Source organism: Rana temporaria, chromosome 4, assembly GCF_905171775.1.
Source record: "Rana temporaria chromosome 4, aRanTem1.1, whole genome shotgun sequence".
Lineage (NCBI taxonomy): Eukaryota > Metazoa > Chordata > Amphibia > Anura > Ranidae > Rana > Rana temporaria.
This window is the reverse complement of record NC_053492.1, coordinates 2,974,810-2,992,500: the sequence shown is the minus strand read 5'-3', so window position 1 is coordinate 2,992,500 and position 17,691 is coordinate 2,974,810. Positions and strand designations below refer to the sequence as shown.

Here is a 17,691-nt window from a genome sequence, read left to right as displayed (position 1 = left end):
CCCAAATCCCCACATGCCCATGGAGATCAAGTCTCCACCTCCACTTATCACCAGCTTGGATAAAATCTATTTTATTTACTTTTAATAAATATTTCTTTCTCCTGTAAAAAAAATTGTTCAATTGTCTTTTTTTATGATGCAAAAAAAGCACTCCTTTTCCCTCTGCCTTCAGATGGGTGTATACTAGCCCTTTTTAGGCTTAGCATACACCCGCCAGAAGGCAGAGGGCAAAGGACTGAAAATGGGCTACCATACGCTTGCCAAGATGCAGAGGGCAAAGGACTCCTGTGCCCTCTGCCTTCAGACGGGAGTAAGCTTGGCCTTTGCCCTCTGCCTTAAGGCAAGCGTATGCTAAGGACTCAAAAAAGGATAGCATACGCTTGTCAGCCGGAAAAATGGACATATGAAAAGATATTTTTGTTAGACAAATGCTTATTTTCAAAAAACACAAGAAAGTTATACTGTATACATCTTTATTCAAAATGTATCTCTATCTGTATAGAAGTTAGCTGTATCGGAATCCATGTGTATTCAAATTTTGTCTTTCACACAAAATCATTCTGCCATGACACCTCTCCTTCTGGGGATTCAAAAAATGCAGCAAACTGGTTGCGAATGGTCATGACCCGTGCCGTTGAGCGTAGGTCCATAAATTGCACCCTCTGTGATTGGTGACTGGGCTCCGGATCAATGTTGCTGCTGTCATTGTCCCTAAGGTAATTATGGAGAACACAGCAAGCCAGAACAACTTTAATGGCGTTCTCCACATCAAGATGTATGCTTGTTAGCAAAACGCGCCATTTGGCTGTGCACACCCCGAATGCACATTCCACAACACAGCGTGCACGGCTGAGTCTGTAATTGTATATTTTTTGCTGTCGGTTGAGACCATAGCCGCTGTATGGCCTCATGAGGTTTTCTGCCAAACCAAAGGCCTCGTCTGCCACCATAACTAGAGGCCAACTGGGTTCCTCAGTGCAGGGTAGAGGCCTGCTTTCTGGGATGTTCAGTTGTCCCGCATGGATACGGCGTCCAAAGGCCGACTCGCGGAAGATACGGGCGTCACCTTGGCTGCCATAAGCTCCCACATCCACCAAAAGAAACTTAAGGTGTGCATCTGATAATGCGAGCAGGACCACGGAAAAATATTTTTTGTAATTGTAATATGATGATCCTGAGTGCGGAGGCTTCCTCACCCTGATGTGTTTCCCATCAAGGGCACCAATGCAATTTGGGAACTGTGTTTTCTCCCAAAACGTGTCAACAACAGATTCCCAGATCTCCTCTGTGGGCTCTGGCATGACAACGTTATGCAATTCCTCCCATATTGCCACACATGTTTCCTTCACTACTCTGGAAACTGTTGTTACGCCAAAAAGAAAATAATGGTGTAATGTTGCATAACTGTCCAGTAGCAAGGAACCTAAGATAAAAAAAAAAATGGACATATTGAAAAAAAATAAGTCCTAAATCTAACCTAACCCTAACCCCTATACAATAACCCTATCCCTAAACTCTAACCCCTAATCCTAACCCAATCTGGTGCTACAACTAGGCGGATTAGGCAGCCACCTATAGCGCAACTCTGGCTGCTGTGTATACACAGCGCTCCGTCGTGGTGATGTCACAGCCTTGTGTATGTATAGAGCTGAGCCGGGTGTCAGTAGGGGGATAGACGAGTGCGAGGAGGAGTGCAGAGACGGCGCTGTTCAGTCAGTCACTGGAGAATGCAGATTGTTAGTGGAGCCGCTCTGCAATAGAAGTGTATGGGAGCAATCTGTGCTCCTCTCCTTCCTAGGCACAATACACAGAGCAGCCTACAACTGAAGTGTCTTCCGCCCAGCTCCTGACACTCATCCTGGGCACTGACTAGCTGGGGGGGGGGAGCCACAGATCCCGTGTATAAGGATACACACAGTTCCTGGGTCTGTAAACCCGCTGTGCCCATTGTGAGGGATTCCCACCATCCCTGTGGTGAGTTCTGAGGTTTGGACACCCGCTGTGCCCATTGTGCGGGGTTCCCACCATCCCTATGCTCAGTTATGGGGTCTGTACACCTGCTGTGCCCATAATGAGGAGTTCCCAATGATAAGCTGCACTGATGGAGGTTGCACTCTATATAGCCAGCCTAGAGCACACAATAGTCAGGGGCGCCGTACTGATGCCCCCACCACCTCCAGGCTCAGTGACTGCCCCCCCCCGCCAAAAAAAATGGTAGCAATCAAAAATAGGTGGGGTATACATGGGCAGGAAAAAGAGGATGGGGTCAGGGGTGGAGCCAAAGGGGGGCGCAAAATGAGGTTTCGCCTAAGGTGTCAAAAATCCTTGCACCAGCCCTGCCCCTAACCCCTATCCCAGAACCATAACCTCTATCCAAGAACCCTAACCCAGAACCCTATCACCTAACACTATCGCCTAACCCTAACCCATATGTGTTTTGCACTTACCTGAGTGTCACTAAGAGCCGTTCCTCCGGTGAAACCGAGTTGTGCATTGCAGTGTCCATCCTGGTCAGCCTCGGTCTGAGCCTCTCCAACAGGTCGTCGAATCGTGCCACTGACATTCTTGTGAAATTAATACATTTGTTTGGGTAGATACGCAATTCCGAATACAGATTGTGAAAATAGCCCGTTGACACCCGATGGGAGACCATGGGATGCACCCAATACTGATGCCGTCTCCTGCTTCTCTCCTCCTCCTGTCGCCTCCGCAAGGCAATCAGAATGATCGCCTCATCTACTTTCTGCAGGACGGGATCCATATTTCTCCTCAAATTAGACAAGATGCCAAAAATTTCTAACAACTGAAATATGCTGTCTCCTCTCTCACTATCTCCAAACAAAATGGCACAGACACATGCTCTGTTATGTTTTCTGATGCATTGTGGGAAATTTGGGAGTGTATATAGCCTAGAGATGTTTTTTTTTCAAAAAAACGCTGTCTAACGCTAGCGTTAAAAAACGCTAATGCAAAAACGCGGTAAATATCGTGTTTTTAACGCTGATTTTTCCAGGAATACCTAGCTTTTTTTACAGCTCAAGTTTAAAACGCCAGTGGAAATGAAGCCTTATAGTGACACACCACACCTACTACAATATTCATTCTGTGAAAATAGTGCAGCGCTGCATATCTATAAATCTTATATAAACAAATAATTATACATTCCATAAAACTATTTATGAAAAAAGAAAATAAATAAATGATAAAAAAACAGTTCATATGTATCTTTCATGTCCTTCCCCCCCGGGATATAGAAGTGGAATTGATTATTAAGTGAATGGAGGAAGGTGGTTGTAACGGAATGACCCGGGACAAACAGAGACTTTGTAAGGATGAGGGGTACTCCTGTACCGGCGTCACCAAGGAGTCTTATGTCTAGGGTCACCTTATGTCCAATAGGGTGACTGAGAAATGATATCCTAAATTACAGGACAGGGGACATCACTGATAGTTCATATTGCAGGATCTTGAGATATTGCAAGTTGTTGGTTGTGACCCAACCAGTCAATAGTGACTCATTTCTATGATTAGCCCTGGCTAGTGACATGCTAATTGAGTCTGCTTCTGAAAGACCTCATTGTGTGATGCTGCTTTGTGTGAATTCTATTGATATAAGATGTGTAATGGAACTTGCCAAGCTGTATGCGGAGACAGAACGTCTGTCTAGGGATGTGGATTGAGAAGAGATCATTGTGTGATGGTGTTTTGTTTGAGTTCTGTTAATGAAGGAATGTGCAGAGATTAGATCATGATAATTATAGCCCGGCGCCGAGATGTCTAGAATGTTTAGCAATTAGCCATCTGAAGGTGTATTGAAGCCCCCCAGGGTGTGGGTGGAGAGTTTGATTGTTCATGTGCCTGGAAAACTGTATAAAAGCTGAGAGTGAACCATTAAAGTCTTCTTCATTTTGGAACAAGTACAGAGCTGCGTGTCTCGTCTTGATTCTGGGGAATTGGGATGGATCGGGTCCTGTTGGTTGGAGTGTCGATAAGCTGTCGTGGGGTGATGGAAGGTCGTAAACCGTAGTGACCGTTACAATTGGTGGCTAGCAGCAGTGGTGTTTGGAGACAATTTATATGTTGATTCCCCACACAGAGGTGCAGTCTGGAGACTGTAGGAATTACTACCATTGGTAAAGTGGACGGATCGTGATCGGACACGAGGAGTGATCTGTCTATGAGTTTTATACTCACCCTTGAGGTGAGCATGCATTTTAGCAGGTGGGGGTGCACACTGAATATTGGATCCATTTAAATAGGATTTTTCACAGCGGTGACAGCTTTGGAAACCTCCATATGAACTGTTTTTTTATCATTTTTTTTTTTTTCATAAATAGTTTTATGGAATGTATAATTATTTGTTTCTATAAGATTTATAGATACGCAGCGCTGCACTATTTTCACACAATTAATACGCAGCTTCTACTTTTCAGAGGTGCGATATTGTTCTCTGTACAATCCGTGTTTTATTGATTGCATGGAATATTGGAATTTTTTGAGATTGTGGATTTGGGGTTTTCATGAGCTGGAAGCCACAATCATCACAATGATGACAAATCACGGCTTGAACCCTCTTGCTTTGCATGTAATGAGTCTCTCTCATATATTAGTCTTGCCTTTTAAGTTGCATTAGTGAAATAAATGAACTTTTGCACCATATTCGAATTTTTCGAGTTTCACAGGGTGTGCTTCTTCCCCACATGTCCAGCAACATTCACATACAAGACATTTCCCACACTCACTAATACACCTCGAGGGGTTGTGTGGGACCCCTGATGTACAGGAAGACAGGACCTCAGTGAGGAACAATTCCCTCACTCAGGACAGGAATACGGCTTCTCCCTCGTGTGAGTTCTCTGATGTCTGTAAAGATGGGACTTCTCTGAAAAACATTTCCCGCACGCAGGACAAGAATGCGGCTTCTCCCCTGTGTGAGATCTCTGATGTTTGGAAAGACTGGACTTCACTGAAAAACATTTCCCACACTCAGAACAGGAAAAAGGCTTCTCCCCCGTGTGAGATCTCTGATGTGTGGAAAGATTGGACTTCACTGAAAAACATTTCCCGCACTCAGGGCAGGAAAAGGGGTTCTCTCCCGTGTGAGATCTCTGATGTTTGGAAAGACTGGACTTCACTGAAAAACATTTCCCGCACTCAGAACAGGAAAAAGGCTTCTCCCCCGTGTGAGATCTCTGATGTGTTGAAAAACTGGACTTATCCGAAAAACATTTCCCACACTCAGAACAGTAAAAAGGCCACTCCCCCGTGTGTATTCTCTGATGTGTGGAAAGCTTGGACTTCATTGAAAAACATTTTCCGCACTCAGAACAGGAAAAAGGCTTCTCCCCCGTGTGAGATCTCTGATGTGTGAAAAAACTGGACTTCTCTGAAAAACATTTCCCGCACTCAGAACAGGAAAAAGGCTTCTCCCCCGTGTGAGATCTCTGATGTGTGGAAAAACTGGACTTCTCTGAAAAACATTTTCCGCACTCAGAACAGGAAAAAGGCTTCTCCCCCGTGTGAGATCTCTGATGTGTGGAAAAACTGGACTTCTCTGAAAAACATTTCCCGCACTCAGAACAGAAAAAAGGCTTCTCCCCGGTGTGTATTCTCTGATGTGTGGAAAGATTGTACTTCTTTAAAAAACATTTCCCGCACTCAGAACAGCAAAAAGGCTTCTCCCCCGTGTGTATTCTCTGATGTGTGGAAAGATTGGACTTCTCTGAAAAACATTTCCCGCACTCAGAACAGGAAAAAGGCTTCTCCCCCGTGTGAGATCTCTGATGTGTGGAAAGATTGGACTTCATTGAAAAACATTTCCCGCACTCAGAACAGGAATACGGCTTCTCACCTGTGTGAGATTTTTTATGCTTATAAAGACTGCTTTTGAAACTGAAACACTTCCCGCACTCAGCACAGAAAAACTTTTTATCTGTTGGAAGGACGGCACCGTCCCGCACAGTCTGAGGTTCCTCAGGATAAGAGGAATACGATGGTCCGGCACCGTCCCGCACAGTCCGAGGTTCCTCAGGATAAGAGGAATACGATGGTCCGGCACAGTCCCGCACAGTCTGAGGTTCCTCAGGATAAGAGGAATACGATGGTCCATCTACACTGTGTGGTGCCGGATGGACATTTAAGGTAGTCGGGTTTTCTCCTGGACTATACTGTGTGATGTCCTCATCTTCTACTTTACAGTCTGGAGACAAAGTGAGACAATCCTCTGAGGTTTTCCTCATCTCCCGTCCATCTACTAAAATAGAAATACAAAGATTATTACTAGACATGAGCTGATTGGTTCCCCTAAACCAGGACTCCGCCCACATCAGGCAGCTTTGTCTCTGAGGATCTTACAATTCCCCCCTCAAGGTAACTAGTAAATGGCTCCTCTGATCTCCTACCAGATAATTTCTTTATTCATGGACCCAAGGGCGGATCCAGAGTCTAGTCTCGGGAGGGGCACTGCCAGAAAATAAGGTGTTGCTTACAGAACTCAATTAGGTGTCCGGTGTGCCCGCTGCAATGTTGCAGTACCGCTAAAAAATCAATGATCGCCGCCATTACTAGTAAAAAATATTTAAATATAAATGCCATAAATCTATCCCACAGTTTGTAGACGATTGTCAGGGACTGCAGACATGATACAAGAGATGGTCAGAGACTGCAGACATGGTACAAGAGATGGTCAGAGACTGCAGACATGGTACAAGAGATGGTCAGAGACTGCAGACATGGTACAAGAGATGGTCAGAGACTGCAGACATGGTACAAGAGTTGGTCAGAGACTGTAGACATGGTACAAGAGATGGTCAGAGACTGCAGACATGGTACAAGAGATGGTCAGAGACTGCAGACATGGTACAAGAGATGGTCAGAGACTGCAGACATGGTACAAGAGATGGTCAGAGACTGCAGACATGGTACAAGAGATGGTCAGAGACTGCAGACATGGTACAAGAGATGGTCAAAGACTGCAGACATGGTACAAGGGATGGTCAGACTGCAGACATGGCACAAGAGATGGTCAGAGAATGCAGACATGATACAGGAGATGGTCAGAGACTGCAGATGTGGTACAAGGGATGGTCAGAGACTGTAGACATGGTACAAGAGATGGTCAGAGACTGCAGACATGGTACAAGAGATGGTCAGAGACTGCAGACATGGTACAAGGGATGGTCAGAGACTGCAGACATGGTACAAGGGATTGTCAGAGACTGCAGACATGGTACAAAAGATGGTCAGAGACTGCAGACATGGTACACAAGATGGTCAGAGACTGCAGACATGGTACAAGGGATGGTCAGAGACTGCAGACATGGTACAAGAGATGGTCAGAGACTGCAGACATGGTACAAGGGATGGTCAGAGACTGCAGACATGGTACAAGGGATGGTCAGAGACTGCAGACGTGGTACAAGTGGTGGTCATGGTACAAGAGATGGTCAGAGACCGAAGACATGGTACAATAGATCAATGCAGCCTCATCAGTGCCCATCATTGCAGCCTCACTGTACATAAGAATGCAGCCCCACTGTATATATGAACGCAGCCCCACTTTTGTATATAAATTTAGTCCCACTTTTGTATATAAATTCAGTCCCACTTTTGTATATAAGTGCAGTCCCACTTTTGTATATAAATGTAGTCCCACTTTTGTATATAAATTCAGTCCCACTTTTGTATATAAATTCATTCACACTGTATATATAAATTCAGTCCCACTTTTGTATATAAATGCAGTCCCAGTTTTTTTATATAAATTCAGTCCCACTTTTGTATATGAATGCAGCCCCACTTTTGTATATAAATGCAGTCCCACTTGTGTACATAAATGCAGTCCCACTTTTGTCTATGAATGCAGCCCCACTTTTGTCTATGAATGCAGTCCCACTTTTGTCTATGAATGCAGTCCCACAAATTGCAGGTTGCCAACCTGCCATCCGAGAGCATCAGTGTTGTAAATGAGGCCGGCGGTAGAGGAAGCAAGAGACTTTTCAGAAAGTGCACCACACCTGCAGGATATAATAGACGTCTATGGCAAAGTGCAGCTAACCGGTGGGAAAACCACAGGTACACTGCACCGCAATAGACCGCAGACCATCAGTGTGAAAGCAGCCTTAGGCCCTTTTCACGATTGGTCCAACCCAATCGGACCCTCTAATCACCTCTATGGAGGGGCAGGTGATTAGAGGGTCCATTTACCTCCAATCCGATCTGCTAAAAAAACGGAAGTGGATCTGCCCCCTTCTATCTGATTGGATCGGAGGGCCCATAGAGTAGATTGGGCTGTGTCTGCTTTGCATATGCAGACTGGACACAGACCTGTCATCTGCCCACTCCGCTCATTGTGGCCCGCGACTGGTTACTAAGTCGCTTAAGTGGCCCTCGGCCTTCAAAAGGTTGGGCACCCCTGTGATAAAGCATCAGTGGAGAGGAGACACCTTTTTCCCATATTAATTCTTACAGGAGAGAATTTCCCTTCCTAGGGGTAGATTTCCTCTCACTTCCTGTTGTCTCCCTCCGTTTGTAAGTAGGAGTCGTTTGTAAATCAGATGTTTGAAAGTAGGGGAAAATTGGGCCTTAGGTGTTGGTGGTACCAGAACACTGTAAGCCCTCACCGCTACTCTTGGTGGGTGCAGTGTGAAATATTAGATCAAAAATTTTAATTAACAGGGGCGTGTAAACAGGGGCAGAAAAATTTAGCCTTAGGCAGTGGTGGTGGTGCCCTGAAACAAAAATATTCTTAGAAGCTATCAACATGAAGATTGAGGAGAATAGGATAGTCACTCAGCATAATAGGATAGTCACTCAGCATAGGCAGTCTTCAAGGGATCCCACATCCATAGAAAAATCAATTGGTTACATCAGCATCAGGTGCTTGGTAGCTGGTGATCCAAGACTGATTCATTTTTATGAAAGTGAGCCGATCAACAGAGTCTGTGAACAGGCCCACTCTGTGATCGTTTACAAAGCCTCCAGCAGCACTGAATGTGCGTTCAGAAAGAACGCTGGATGCAGGACAGGCCAGTAGCTCAATTGCATATTGTGCAAGCTCTCGCCAGTGGTCCATCCTCAAGACCCAGTAACCCAGAGGATTTTCTGTTGGAAAGGTCTCGAAGTCTGATCTTGCCCCTAGATATTCCTGCAACATGTAATGCAGACGCTGGCGACGGTTGCTGGAACCGATCAGACCTTGGGGCTGCGGACTGAAGAATTGTCTGAAGGCATCGGTCAGACGGCCACCTTCTTCACTGCTCTTTCTGTGATTGAACGAAGCCTCAGCAACACGTTGTCCAGCACCAGGAGATTGTAACCTCCCAGGCTCTGGAAACGCATTGGACAAACCTTTCTGCAAGGCCTCCCAAAGATGTTTCATTCTCTGCTCCCTCTGTGAAGGGTGGATAAGTTCTGGGAAAGTTCCTAAAAACAGGGCACATGGGTCAAGTGTCTATGTCGGAGGGCGGAGAGGAGGTTGGTGCCTACAACCATTCCTGGCTAAAGCTGTCGTGGCATCAACCACCTCTGAGCCTGCCCCTGCAGAGCTGACAGAATCTCTGCCCCAGTGTGGCCCTGTCCCCTAAGAAGACCAACTTAAGCACCGCATGGCATCTTTTTGCCTCAGTGCTTGCGTAGCCCCTTGAACGTCTATGGAGCATCGCTGGTTCAGGAGGACAAATCTGCAGAGGAAGAGGCCATAGAGGAAGAAGAGGAGGGGGTGGAGGAGAGAGCCACCACTAGCATTTTGGAGGTGTGGTGGCAGAACAAGCTCCAACAATACTGCACCCTGTCCTGCATCCTTCCCAGCTGCCAGCAGAGTTACCCAGTGCATTGTGAAAGAAAGGTAACGTCGCTATCCATGCCTGCTGGACCATGAGTCAGCGGTAATATGCACCTTACAGCTGATCGCCCCCTCCCAAACGAGGCCAAGACATTGCCTTCCACATGCTGGTAGAGAACCGGAATGGTCTTCCGTGAAAAGAAATGGCGTTTGGGAACCTGCCACTAAGGTACCGCACATTGCACAAATTCACAAAAGGGGGCAGAGTCTACCAGCTGAAAAGGCAGCAGTTGCAGTGCAGATGCAGTAGCCAAGCTAGCATTCAGACGCTGAGCATGTGGATGGCTGGGACCAAATTTATTTTTACGATTTAGCAACAGGGGTAGGGAACGTGCATGCGGCCTTATATAGTGTGGGGCGTGGACTTAGTCCCCCTAAACCATGATTGGCCAAAGGCACCCTGCCTTTGGCCAATTATGGCTCTCTTTGCTGACGGTGCTGGGATTGGCCAAAGTATGCGGGTCATAGTGCATGCTTTGGCCAATCATCACACAGCAATGCACTGCGATCTCGCAGTGCATTATGGTGCATGACGCGGCGCTCGAATTTGGCACGAAAGTCCCATAATGTTTGTTTTTCGATGAACGGGCGAACAGCCAATGTTCGAGTGGAACTCATGTTCGACCCGAACATAGAGCTCATCCCTACTAATGAGAAACCGGGAGCTCAGGGAGAGAAGATCTGCAGTGAGAGACTGTGTGAGAACTATTCTGTGTTACCAAGAGTTATGTAGAACTAGCGTTAGTGACTGTAACAATATTTTTTACCATAGGAGACAGCGGTCCTACCTATACAGAAGTGGTGTCCGACTGGAGGCCTTCCACTGTATAGCAGTCTACCTATAGAAGTCTCGGAGTCTGCCAATTGTCATTGCATCTACTCAAATGTGTCTTTGCCCTAAACCGGCTCTCCAACTGTTCTTGTTCAGAGATAATAAAGAGTATGTAATGTACAACATAGAGTATATCGTACAGGGGTCAGGAGTATATAATGTACAACATAGAGTATATAGTGCAGGGGTCAGGAGTATATAATGTACAACATAGAGTATATAGTGCAGGGGTCAGGAGTATGTAATGTACAACAGAGTATACAGTGCAGGAGTTAGGACTCATGATATTGGTATTCAGTGGTCGATGAAATGTTTACTGGAGATAAGTTGCAGAGATCCCACACCACTGCCTCCTATCTCCTGAGACTCAGTGACTTGGGTCTGAGACTATACAGACATATCCCTCCACCCGGCACAGACAGCAAATAACAGAGCAAGTAACCCCGGGAGAATTGTTCTGTCAGAGATCTCACTAGACCCGGGCATGGGGCAGAAGACCCAAGGTACATACCCCAGGTGTCTAAGTCAAGCAAACCCTATGGTGAAAATCAACATTTTGCTGCCAGCTGAACCCCAGAATCTCCATAAATCCAGTCTAGAGACATAAATTGTGTCTGCAGCACAGAGAAGGAAGATTATCCGAGAGAAATACAGGAATACAGGACGGGGAACACAGCTCAGGAAAGTGACCAGGGGATTAAAGGCTGATATCACCCAGTCCCCGCCCTACTCTGGACCAATCAGTGAGAAGTATGAGTGGAAAATGGATTTAGTGTTAATGACCCACCTGTGCTGATCTCTGTAGGAGTGTCCTCCTCTATAAATGTCCCCGTTATTCCATCCTCCTCCATAGACTGCTGATCATCCCTCACATACGTCTCTTCTTCTTCTGATTTCACCTCAAATTCTATATCGATTGGATCTCCACTCTAAACCAAGAGAATGAGAGAGAATATCATCTGTAAGATATAAACTTACATACAAAATCCACACATCATCTCCACCAGTCCATGTTCTAGATGCTCCGCCCCACTGACCTTGTAACAGTGGGGGATGGTGTGACCTTCCTGTGTGGAATCCCGGGAATACAGAGGATGGGGACATCTCTCTGGGGGGTTCCTGGTATTAGGAGGCTCCATCATATCCTTGTGTCCTTCTGAAAACTCCTTCATCACTCCATACTCCTCATCCTCCTCTTTATACTCTTCTTTTACATCAATATTATCATCCCCGAGGTTTCCACTCTGAATATATAATAAAACATTCATTGTAACAAACATGTTTGTGTATAAATCATAACCACCAATAATTGTTCCTCATCTACCTGATGATGGTGGGGGGTGGTGTGATCTTCCTCCATCACCCCATCCTCATCATCCTCCTCTTTTAGCTCTTCTTTCACCTCAACTTTAGAATCTCTCAGGTTTCCACTCTGAATATAGAATAAAAATGACATTAATGATAACAATGCAGATAATGTACAGATCCTAATGATACTATCAGTGATTGTTCCTCATCTACCTGATGATGGTGATGGATGGTGTGACCTTCCTGTGTGGAATCCCGGGAATACAGAGGACGGGGACATCTCTCTGGTGGGTTCCCATTACTGGATCCATCTGTAGGAAACACACACACTGACTGAATACATTGTTTCTATGTGTTTATCAGATGATGGGGGATCTAGGTGGAGCCTCCGTACTGCTCTCTCCTTTACAATAAAGTCTCCTCTTACCCGGTGATGTGAGGGGCGGCTGATTGTCCATCATGACGTCCTTGTAGAGATCCTTGTGTCCTTCTAAATACTCCCACTCCTCCATGGAGAAATAGACAGTGACATCCTGACACCTTATAGGAACCTGACACACACGATGATACAGTCACCATCCAGACACATCCCTTGTGTTGAACCTTCACAGACATCAGGAATATTTATTTCCTCCTCCATAAAGATTATAAAATCAAAAACACGTATCATAAGTCCACCTCTAAAAAAAAAAAAAAAAACCCAACCCGTATTATCGTATAATCTGTTAGTATAAACTGAAATGAAGAGAATGTTCCGGCCTTGTAAGTGGGGGAATGTTCTGACCCTGAAGGGGTTAATCTAGGTCTCCACACTATATATGTGTGTATCATCTGCTGGAGATAAAAGACGTCACAGTAACTATGGAAGAAGAGGACGGACATGACGGGGGGGGGGGGGGGGGGGGGTTACTGGGTGTAAATAGAAAATAAGATCTTATTACCTCCTCTGCTGCTTCTTCCAGCAATGTCTTCTCTCTACTTCCTCCCGACTCACCTCTCACCCAGAACTTCCTGTCTGTTCCTGACATCATTTTCTGTCTCCCATAGAGACTTCTTCTCTCTATGGTAGAAGTGAGATCACCATCTTATGGATTTCAGAGTAACTGCAGCCCAGAGAAACGTCTCATAGTCTGAACACGGCCTTGTGCTGTGTGTATGTACTGTACAGAGGCGGCTCTCTAATTAGGCAAGTTAGGTGGTCGCCTACAGGGGCCTTGCGGCCACCTAATTTGCCTACCATATGTGTGGGAGAAAATGTCCCCTGGTTGGTGACCCCGGGCTGGACTGGCTGTAGGAAATTCCGGGGCCGAATGTCCTAACAAGGACTGCCTTCCCCTGAGCTTCCCTTTCACTCACTGCCCCGCCCACCACACACTCTGCCAATCAGATGTTACATCACAACAGGGCTCTGCAGCCCTGTATCCAATGAGGGTGCTGCTGACATCTCCCTTCTCACCCACCGTGTGTGCCTGGCACTCTGTACTGTGTATGCAGCGAGTGCTTAGAGGAGCATGAAGATGCCGGGAGGAGACCAGAGATGACAGGGGTGGTATGCCTAGGACTGGAAACAGGTGAATGTCTGCATAGTCTCTGACCATCTCCTGTATCATGTCTCCACAGTCTCTGACCATTTCCTGTGTCATGTCCGCAGTCTCTGACCATCTTCTGTGTCATGTCTGCACAGTCTCTGACCATCTCCTGTATCATGTCCTCAGTCTCTAACCACCTCTTGTATCATGTCCTCAGGCTCTAACCATCTCCTGTATCATGTCCTCAGTCTCTAACCATCTCCTGTATCATGTCCTCAGTCTCTAACCATCTCCTGTATCATGTCCTCAGTCTCTAACCATCTCCTGTATCATGTCCTCAGTCTCTAACCATCTCCTGTATCATGTCCTCAGTCTCTAACCATCTCCTGTATCATGTCTTCAGCCTCTAACCATCTTTTGTATCATGTCTGCAGCCTCTAACCATCTCTTGTATCATGTTTGCAATCTCTTACTTAAACACACTGCTAATAGTATTACAAAATTTCGATTCGGTGTACCTCTAGCAGACATGATACAAGAGATCAATGCAGCCTCGCCAGTGGCTGTGGGATCCAGCCTACCTGTTCCCATAAGATGCAGCCTCGCCAGTGCCTGTCAGATGCAGCCTGCCTGTGCCTGGATCAGAGCGGCGATCTCCCTGTGTCATGGAGCTGGATTTGAATTGTCTGGGCCGCAGTAACAATATCCCGCCTCTGGCTCCCCCAAGGTAGCACTTGAAACACTACGGTTACCAGCACACTTGGGCTTGGTATTTCCTAACTTCTTCCTATATTACTTGGCATCCCAGCTGGTGCTCATCCATGATTGGCTGTGCCCAGTTCCGGCCAATGCCTGTACCTCCACGGAGGGGGCCATCGCATCTTCCCTGGAAACCCTACATAATATAATCTACAGAGGCCGGGTCCCTGATCGCCCCGGCACCTCTCTACTTGCCACTTCCCTTTCCTCTATATTGTCACGAAAGTATCCAAACACACCTGGCTAAAATCTCCCAACAACCCCCTGTGGTTTAACCCTAATCTGCAGGAATTGTACTCCCTTCCTGATCCCAATCGCTGGTACTCCAAGGGGGTCAAATATTTATGTCACCTGTACAACGCTCAGGGCTTTAAATCTTTTTCTCAGCTACGTTTAGACTTTGATCTACCAAGATCGTACCTATTTTATTATTACCAGCTCAGGCACGCTATCCGTGCCCAGTTTGGCTCCCTGGACGATCCCACTGACCTGCCCCTGTTGGAAAAACTGCTCAGACAGCCAGACCCCACTAAACTTGTCTCCACCTACTATGCAGCCCTAATGACTGACTTTAACCCCAGGTATCACAAAGCTCAGGTAAAGTGGACCTCTCTGGACCTTTCCCTGGTAGACGAGGACTGGTCAGAATTTGGTGATACATATAAAACTAAAAATCAGTTATTGCTTCCCGGCACCGCATCATACAGGTCAAAAATTTTCATCAAACCCACCTCACTCCGGCTAGGTTACAAAAGATGGGTCTCCTGGCCTCGGTTGCCTGTTTCCATGGCTGTGGCCAGGAGGCCGATTTCGTACACTGCTTCTGGTCATGCCCGATACTCCAGGACTTCTGGGAGGAAGTGGGTGCTTTCATCTCATCGGCGCTAGGCCTCCCAAACATAATCCACAACAAGAACTGCCTATTTTGGCAAATTACACCTATCATCACATGCCAAGAGACTGCTCCGCATACTCTATTTCTATGTTAAAAAAGCTATTTTACTGTCCTGGAAGGGCGCACAGACCTCTCTGAAGTCCCTCTGGTTAAAACGTATTAATGATTCTATCCCACTGTATAAACTTACTTTTGAACTCCAGAAACGGAGCAAAACCTTTCACAAAATTTGGGGTAGATGGTTGGCTTGTCCGCTAACCCTCTCCCAGCACTGATTGTGACTCTTGATTGACCATTGATGGGTCCTGCCCCAGGGATCTATGCCCTGGTAACATATCTGAACCTTTTACCATTGTGCCTACTTTATATCTTTGCACTGATATCTGTTTATTCTTCTATGTTTGAGCATATTGCCTACTGTTTATGACCAGATTGTTTGGAGGTATTGTTGTTGTTTTTTGTGTGTTTATTTCTGCTTGTTGGTTTGTCTTAAATCCAATAAAAATATCTTAAAAAAAAAAAAAACAATGTCCCGCCTCCAGTGGTCACTTCACACTGATTCAATGTCCCGGCATTGGATCAGTGTGCCGTCTATCACAGGAGGCGGGACATTGTTACTGCGGCCTGGGTAATTCAGCTCCCTGACACAGGGAGATCACCACTCTGCAAGGAGAGGAGGAGGGAGGGCAGGTCAGGACCTTGAGCCTTCAGGATGACACCCCGCAATGGGAAGACCCCCAGAGGCACGGCCACCGCGTATGCGCAATTATCTGCACTTTTCTTTCTTTCGGCAATATGCTAAAAACACCATTTTGGGACGATATGGTTCAGCCGATTAAATTTCGGTGCATCCCTAATTATAAATACACCTCTTAATAAAACCCCTATCCCGTATTATTGTATAATCTGTTATTATAAATTGAAAAGCTGAATTAGATGGAAAAAAAAAACACATTTTCAAAATGAAGAGAATGTTCCCGGCCCCGTAAGTGGGGGAATGTTCTGACCCTGAAGGGGTTAATGTACAACTCCACACTATATATGTGTACATACCTCCCAACTTTCTGAGATAAGAATGAGGGACTTCTATTACCAAAAGTATGTACCGGTAGGCATAGGACACACCCCCTGACACACCCATTAATGAAGAAACATAAAAAAAAATTGGTTAAAAATTTAGAAATTGGATGGAAGGTTTAGCACCGAGAAACACCTTTTGATAGATAAATAGTGCATTTTATATACATGTATATAGATCAGACCAACATGAGGGACACATGAGGAGGAAAGAGGGACTTTGTTGTGAATGCGGGACAGTCCCTCCAAATCAGGGACAGTTGGGAGGTATATGTGTGTATTATCATCTGCTGGAGATAAAAGACGTCACAGTGACTATGGAGGAAGAGGACGGACATGACGGGGTTACTGGGTGTAAATAGAAGATAAGATCTTATTACCTCCTCTTAGCTGCCGATTCCAGTGATGTCTCCTCACTACTTCCTCCCGACTGACCTCTCACCCGAAACTTCCTGTCTTCCATAAAGACTTCTTCTCTCTATGGTAGAAGTGAGACGATCACCACCTTGTGGATTTCAGAGGAACTGCAGCCACGAGAACCATCTCGTAGTGTGAACACAGCCTTGTGCTCTGTGTATGTATTGTATATCCTTATAGATGGGTCATCTCCACTCCCACCAAGGGGGAGAGAAATATATTACTGACTAGTCCAGACTTTATCAGCCAGGGATCCTCCAAAGGTTTCTAGGGGTTCCTTGAGCAATGGACAATTTCTGTCTCTCAGTAACAACTAACATCAAATATCTGTAAGGGGGGGCAGTCTTCACACTGATGACATATAAGAGAGTCATTCTCCCATTGGTCACCAATGTAAGGGATCAATGCACTGACCACTGATATAAGGAGAAATTCCATCCAAACCGTGAGATTGGTCAGAGACTAATTGGTATCATTCTGGGCATTGCCAGACTAGGTCTTGGTGACAGAGTGAAGGGTGATGCTGCTCATACTATATGTAACCCTCATCTACAATCTACATCATGGACATCTTCTTCAGCTTCTTAATAAATAGGATAGAAATCTTCACAATCCTATAGAAGAGGTTGGGGGTCCTGAGTAGTCATAGAAAGACCCAGCACCCCAATAGTAGGAGAAGAGGTGGTCTGGTGACATGGAGAAGAAGACTCCGGTCAGTCTCTTGATCTCCATCATTGGAAACATGGTAAGACAACAAATACAGCGGGATGGTGGAGGAGATGTTGGTGTTGGTGTGGAAATGGACAGTACACGGGATGATGACACTGAAAGAACAATACGGCTTCATTCTACGATATGTCAAGGAGAGAACCGTACAGGAGAGACTTTTCTCTCTAATTAATGTCAGTAGAAGACCCTGACCTCTGTATATAATATACTCCTGACCACTGTATATGATATACTCCTGACCTCTGTATAGAGTATACTCCTGACCACCGCACTCTAGGCCCATTATTCAGAGTTACCTTTAACC

At 45.8% G+C, this 17,691-nt stretch overlaps 2 protein-coding genes across 3 annotated transcripts in view; both read right to left on the bottom strand.

The window, feature by feature from the left end:
- The window catches only part of LOC120935225 (zinc finger protein 850-like), a gene marked incomplete at its 3' end in the record, with an annotated part of 160,877 nt that overhangs the window by 114,330 nt on the left and 28,856 nt on the right, over nt 1-17,691 (bottom strand). The window contains 1 exon segment of the mRNA XM_040347391.1: nt 4,834-5,932. Within this exon segment, the coding sequence (XP_040203325.1) occupies nt 4,834-5,932 (1,099 nt within the window).
- Nucleotides 460-3,144, bottom strand: LOC120935825 (protein ALP1-like). Of its 2 annotated transcripts, none has more exons than XM_040347885.1 (2): nt 2,448-3,144; nt 460-1,423 (listed from the first exon to the last, which is right to left on the bottom strand). In XM_040347885.1, the coding sequence occupies exon 2, from the start codon at nt 1,299-1,301 to the stop codon at nt 546-548; it is 756 nt and encodes a 251-aa protein (XP_040203819.1). In that variant the 5' UTR covers nt 1,302-1,423; nt 2,448-3,144; the 3' UTR covers nt 460-545. Both variants share the same exon structure in this region, with proteins under 2 accessions (XP_040203819.1, XP_040203820.1).